Source organism: Dipodomys ordii, unplaced genomic scaffold, assembly GCF_000151885.1.
Source record: "Dipodomys ordii isolate 6190 unplaced genomic scaffold, Dord_2.0 Scaffold3, whole genome shotgun sequence".
Lineage (NCBI taxonomy): Eukaryota > Metazoa > Chordata > Mammalia > Rodentia > Heteromyidae > Dipodomys > Dipodomys ordii.
In genome coordinates this window covers 7,147,384-7,153,383 of record NW_012267219.1, presented here as the reverse complement: position 1 = coordinate 7,153,383, position 6,000 = coordinate 7,147,384, and the positions used below count along the sequence as shown (strand labels likewise).

The 6,000-nt window shown below is 38.5% G+C and overlaps 1 protein-coding gene across 3 annotated transcripts in view; it reads right to left on the bottom strand.

Annotated features, from left to right (window-relative positions):
- Tbk1 (TANK-binding kinase 1) overlaps positions 1-6,000 on the bottom strand; it is a 46,184-nt gene that overhangs the window by 38,645 nt on the left and 1,539 nt on the right. For all 3 annotated transcript variants that reach the window (XM_013020894.1, XM_013020885.1, XM_013020901.1), the window contains exons 3-5: positions 5,063-5,070; positions 4,871-4,972; positions 1,195-1,335 (exon numbers count right to left, since the gene is read on the bottom strand). In XM_013020894.1, coding sequence (XP_012876348.1) covers positions 1,195-1,335; positions 4,871-4,957 — 228 coding nt within the window. In that variant the 5' untranslated portion in view covers positions 4,958-4,972; positions 5,063-5,070. The remainder of the gene's footprint in view (positions 1-1,194; positions 1,336-4,870; positions 4,973-5,062; positions 5,071-6,000) is intronic.

The following is a 6,000-nucleotide window of genomic DNA, read 5'->3' as shown; positions in this document are numbered from 1 at the left end:
GCTCTACCACTGAGCCACCTTCCCAGCCCCCAATTCTATTTTTTTTAACTAGACTTTGTATACTGCTCTCTAGATTACTAAGATTTTTATTCTTTTACAAAGGCTTCTTTATGTTTGTTTGTTTTTTGTTCTTCTTATAATTACATGAATTTAACTTTAGCTTTTGCTTGTATTGGCTATTGGCTACCAAGCCAGGCGCTGGTGGCTCAAGTCTGTAATCCTATCTCAGCCACTCAGGTGGCTGAGATCTGAGGATCAATGATGAAAGCCAGCCTGGGCAGGAAAGTCCCTGAGACTCATTTCCAATAAACCACCAGAAAACCAGAAGTAGCGCTATGGCTCAAGTGGTAGAGCGCTCACCTTAGCTGAAGGGCTAAGGGACAACGCCCAGGCCCAGAGTTCAGGCCCCACGACTGACAAAAAAAAGAAAAGAAAAGAAAATTAGAGAAAAGAAAAGAATACAATCAGAACAAAGATAGTTTAAGAAAGTAGAGTGTGTAGGATTTGGTAGTCTTTTTTTTTTTGTCGGTCCTCAGCCCTTCAGCTCAAGGCAAGCTCTCTACCACTTGCGCCACAGCGCCACTTCCGGCCTTTTCTGTTTATATAGTGCTGAGGAATCGAATCCAGGGCCTCATGCATGCAAGGCAAGCACTCTACCACTGAGCCACCTTCCCAGCCCTGTATTCTGTTCTATTTTTGGAGGTACTTGGGTTTCAACTCAGGGCCTTGAGCTCTACAACTCAAACTATAATTCTGATTTTGCTATGTTCTGATTATTTTGGAGATGGAGTGTATTTTTATGATACTTTATGTCTATTGCTATTTCGATTCAAGAATCCTTAGTCCTTAGGGACACATAATTTGTTGCATAAGCTATCACCTGCCAGTTTTCTAATTTGTGTGTGTGTGTGTTTGCATGCGTGCCTTCCTGGGGCTTGAACTCATGGTCCCTGATTTTTTTGTGTGTGTGCTATTGGCTGGCACTCTACCACTAGAGCCACACCTCTACTTCTAGCTTTTGGTGGTTAATTGGAGGTAAGAGTCTCACAAACTTTTCTGCCTGGGTTGGCTTTGAATTGCTAAGTATCTAGGATTATAGGAGTGAGCCATAATGCCTAGCTTGCTAATCTATTTTTAATACGAAATTATTATTTCTGAATTATAACCATAATAAACATAACAAGGTTAACTTACCTCTTCTTCAATAGCAAATAATTTGACAATATTTTTGTGATTGAGTTTTTTTAGCACTTCAAATTCTCTCATTTGAACATCCACTGGACGAAGGAAGCTTATGTTATTAAATACTTTGATAGCAAATAAATCACCAGTTTTCTAAAAGAAAAGAACAGAAAGTCATCAGAACTAGCTATCACAATTCATAGTTCTTATAGTAGACCATCAGGCATTCTTTAAGCTGTTAATTTACACTATGACTTGTGTTGACCCAACTGACTGCTCAAAATATCTTTCAAATTGTCTATCTTGGGGATGGGAAGGGAAAACTGGGAGAGAGTGAGGGAAGGAGTGACATTTCCAAAAAGAAATGTATTCTTTACCTTACTTACCTAACTGTAACCCCTCTGTACATCACCTTTCTAATAACAATAAACATTTTTTTAATTGTATATTTTGGAATTTTCAAAAGGCTATTTTATTTAATGATTTACACATTATGGCCTACTAGTGGCAGCGATAGTCATTACACGTCAGAAGATAAAAGCTTTAAGTTTCAAAAGTTCAATCCTCTTCCAGATAAGAAATCGAAAGTGAAATTTCCTGTTAATATAATTAACTTTTCAGAACTATTTCTTGGCTTAGGTGCATGGACACACACACACACATGTACACACACACGACACACACACACACACACACACACACACACACACGGAGCAGGAGAAGGAAGAGAGAGGAAAAGAGTCCTACAGGTTGGAGAAATGAGGTTAAAGTGTATTTCCTGGTCAAATCACGCCACTACTTCACTGAGAAACTTCATGCAATTCCACTAGGTGCCTGGGGCAGATTGTTCTTTCAATGACCACACCTGGAAGGTTAAAGGCATGTCTTCTACTGAGTACTGGCACAGTTTGTGCTCACTCGCTTATGGTCTACTGAAGTAGCCATACACAACACTGAAATGCTCAGCAGTGGCTGGCACAGAGTATCACTGGTATAAAACACACATAAATTTCAGGTACCATCATTTTTGCATATTCTTCAAACTAATCTTACTCTAAAATTCTCTTTGAGACAGGCTTACTTCATCTCAATTGCTCAAATCAGTTAGTTTCTTCCTCATGGTCAGTCCAGATGCTTTTGAGTTCAGACATTCCCCCCATTTATCCCAGGTCAAACTTCCCAGGAGCAAGTGGAAAGATCATTCTTGTTGTGGTTAAAGTGTGTCCTGTTTAGTGATGTTTTATGGCTGAGTGTACTTTAGTACAAAACAGATTTCACCACTACCGGTCATCATTCTTCTTCTGCATCAGAACTGTAGTCTTTTGCTTTACACTATTTAGCTGTTTATAATTCCATCTCTTAATATCACTATTTGAGGGCCACCATCTAGTCACACCAAATATACAGAGACATATGTTTCCTTCTAAAGGAAAATGGCCATGGATTGCTTTTAGTCAATATGAAAAGATGATAAGAATAATGTAAAGTTCAACTACGCTGTTTTTCCATTTATTCAGCTGAGATAAAGACATTGCCAAACCTATCTGTCACCTAACCAAGAATTTATTTTCCTTAAGAACACTAGCCTCAAACTCATTCTGAAATAAGGAGATTCCTAAAAGGAAATAATACGATGTTACATGTACCCACTAAGCTTAGGGCCAATATTCCCAAATTTTTGTAGTCTATCATACCTATGAGCTTCTAGTATGCATATGGTAACATACCATTTTTCTTTCACTTACCTGCACAGACAGCCATCACTCACTGTTACTAGGTCAGAGAATATACACATAGTATTTGGATATCTGCATATGATATTTATACATATGCACAGGTCAATATATCCTTTACAGGTCTTCTAGTCAACTTCACCATGGTTATCACTTACATGCACATATGCCCTCCACACAATGGTAGTTAAAGGTATCTTAATGATAAGAAAGAGCACATTGAATAACATGTACTATATTTAAGGACTGGGCCATTCTGAGCACTAATAGGGGTAATACCATGATTTTGCAATCCTTTAAATAGTTATGGGAAAGTAGAATTTGTTTTAGTATAGTCCTAATTACTTGAAATTGATGTCAGTAAGAACAAACGTGGTTTCCTAAAATAAATCACTGAGAAGACTATTAGGGACACTAATCTAGGTCTTAGCAACTTTTAAAATAAATTTGTATACTACCTTGCAAATCCATCTTTTAGATTTGAAATCTCTACTTTTTATTTTTTTTATTATTATTTTTTTTTTTGGGTCCGGTCGTGGGGCCTGAACTCTGGGCCTGGGCGCTGTCCCTCAGCTCTTCAGCTCAAGGCTAGCGCTCTACCACTTGAGCCACAGTGCCACTTCCGGCTTTTTTCTGTTTGCTTATGTGGTGCTGAGGAATCGAACCCAGGGTCTTGAGCATGCAAGGCAAGCGCTCTACCACTGAGCCACCTTCCCAGCCCCTCTACTTTTTATTTTAAATCCTTACTTTAGATTTACACACTATACTGGAAAGAGTATACCTTTGTTTCTTTGATGAATTTTTGGTTCTCTTCTAGGTACCTACTATGTGGAGGCACTTGCACAAAGGACACTGAGTAACTAAGGCCCTCTCCAGAATCAGAGGGGAAAATGCTAAAAGCTGTCCACATGACACTTATGATTCATTCTCTATGTTCTTTCCCAGAGAAAATAGCCCTTCCCCCCTATGTCTTGTCTGTCACTGACAGAACTGACTGTTAATCTCAAGGCGACATGAAAGGAGGAAACATTTCTCTCTAGATTTTAATCATCTAGAGTCTCATTTCTGAAAATAATTTAGAATGATTCAGTCATTTAAACAAATTCATAGCATTGAAAAAAAGCTAGTGATTACTTGCATTAAAAAAGCAATCCTAAGCCCTATTATTTTTCTAGCTTAAAAAAAACTAGGATAGCATCTTTAATTATCTCTAATTGCTTCATTTTAAATTATTCTCATCCTTCAATTAAAACTAGACAAAAATCCTTTTAGCTCTTGAAGTGATTCTTGGCTTATCCCTTTTACTTCCTTTTCTGCTACCAAGTTGTGATTACGTCACAGGTTCTTAACCCTGGGCTCCTTGTTGAGGATCTACTTTGTGGGATACCATCTTTGTGGGCATACAAACCCATGGTAATCAGTTTTAGTGAGATCACTCACTAGTATTAGGGAGGTAGATGAAGAGAAAGACTTAAAAGGCACAACTGTAAAGTTATGTTCTCCAGTCTCTCTCTCTCTCTCTCTTTTTTTTTTTTTTGGTCAGTCCTGGGGCTTGGGGTCTGTCCCTGAGCTTCTCTATGCTCCAGGCTAGCACTTTACCACTTGAGCCACAGCATCACTTCCAGCTTTGTCTGAGTAGTTTATTGGAAATAAGAGTCTCAGGGACTTTCCTGCCTAGGCTGGCTTCAAACTGTGATCCTCAGATCTCAGCCTCCTGAGTAGCTAGGATTACAGGCGGGAGCCACCAGCACTTGGCTCCAGTCCCTTTTTAATCAACTTCTTGTTTTTTTCTCCATTCTATAACTATGCCGCCACTGGGTAAATATGTTCACTGTCTCTGACACATGCTAAATTCTAAATAGCCACAAAAAAGACTCTAAATTATTGTCAGTTTACTAGAAATGTACTTCTCAGAAAAGTGAAAAAAAAGACTTGAAAGTTGTAACTGTGCTTACCTTATGTCTACCACGAAAGACATTTGCAGTAGCTCCTTGGCCCAAGATATCAGATAAAAGCCACAGATGATTAGAAGTGCTCTGCATCTCTGCTTAAGTAGTGTTAAACACTAAGGAAAAGAAAATATTTGCATGTATGTTTTAAGGGAATGATAAAGTTAAAAACAAATGTTAGCTATTCTTACTCTCACACAATACTATCCTAATTATTTACTGCTATGTGCTGAATTATAAAAATGTACAATGTAAAAAAGCTATCTTTCCAGCAAAATATGTATATTTATTTATTTAATTTTGGGGGGGGGGAGATGGGGCTTAAACTCAGGGCCTGGGTGCTGTTCCTGAGATCTTTTGCTCAAGGTTAGCGCTCTATCACTTTGAGCCACAGTTTCATTTCTGGCTTTTGAGGGGTTAATTGGAGGTAAAGAGTCTCATGGGGACTTTTCTGCCTGGGCTGGCTTCAAACTGAGACCCTCAGATCCCAGCCTCCTGAGTGGCTAGGATTATAGGCATGAGCAACAGACAACTGGCTACTTTCTAGAAGTATTAAAGGCTAACATGCTGTGTGGGTGCTGAAAAAAACCATTAAGCCAATTGCATGTCATATTTTCAAATTAATCACATCACAGGAATGAAAGAAAGGTCCATTTTTCGACTTTGGTCTTTGACAAAATGTGATATAGTTACTTAGCTACTTCGTATGTTTTGAAAGGTAAGTCAATAATAACTTTCTTTTTTTGAAATAGTTTCACTATATAGTCCAGGCAAACCTTGAATTGCAATTCTCCTTCCTCAGCTTCCCATGTACTAAGAGATAGATTATATATAAAAATTTTAAACTAAAGAAAAGTAGACCTGCTGGGCCCTGTTATCTTAGTCACTCAGGAGGCTGAGATTTGAGGACTGTGGTTCAAAGCTACATTGGGCAGGAAAATCTGTGAGACTCTGATCTCCAAATAACCACCAAAAAAAGTTGCAAGTGGAGCTGTGGTTCAAGAGGTGAAGTGCTAGCCTTGAGCAAAAAAGCTCAGGTATTGTTCCTAGACCTTGAGTTTAAGCCCCAGGTTCTGAACAATAAACAAACAAACAAAAACAGACCAACAATTCTCCCTTAAACCTGCTACCATGTC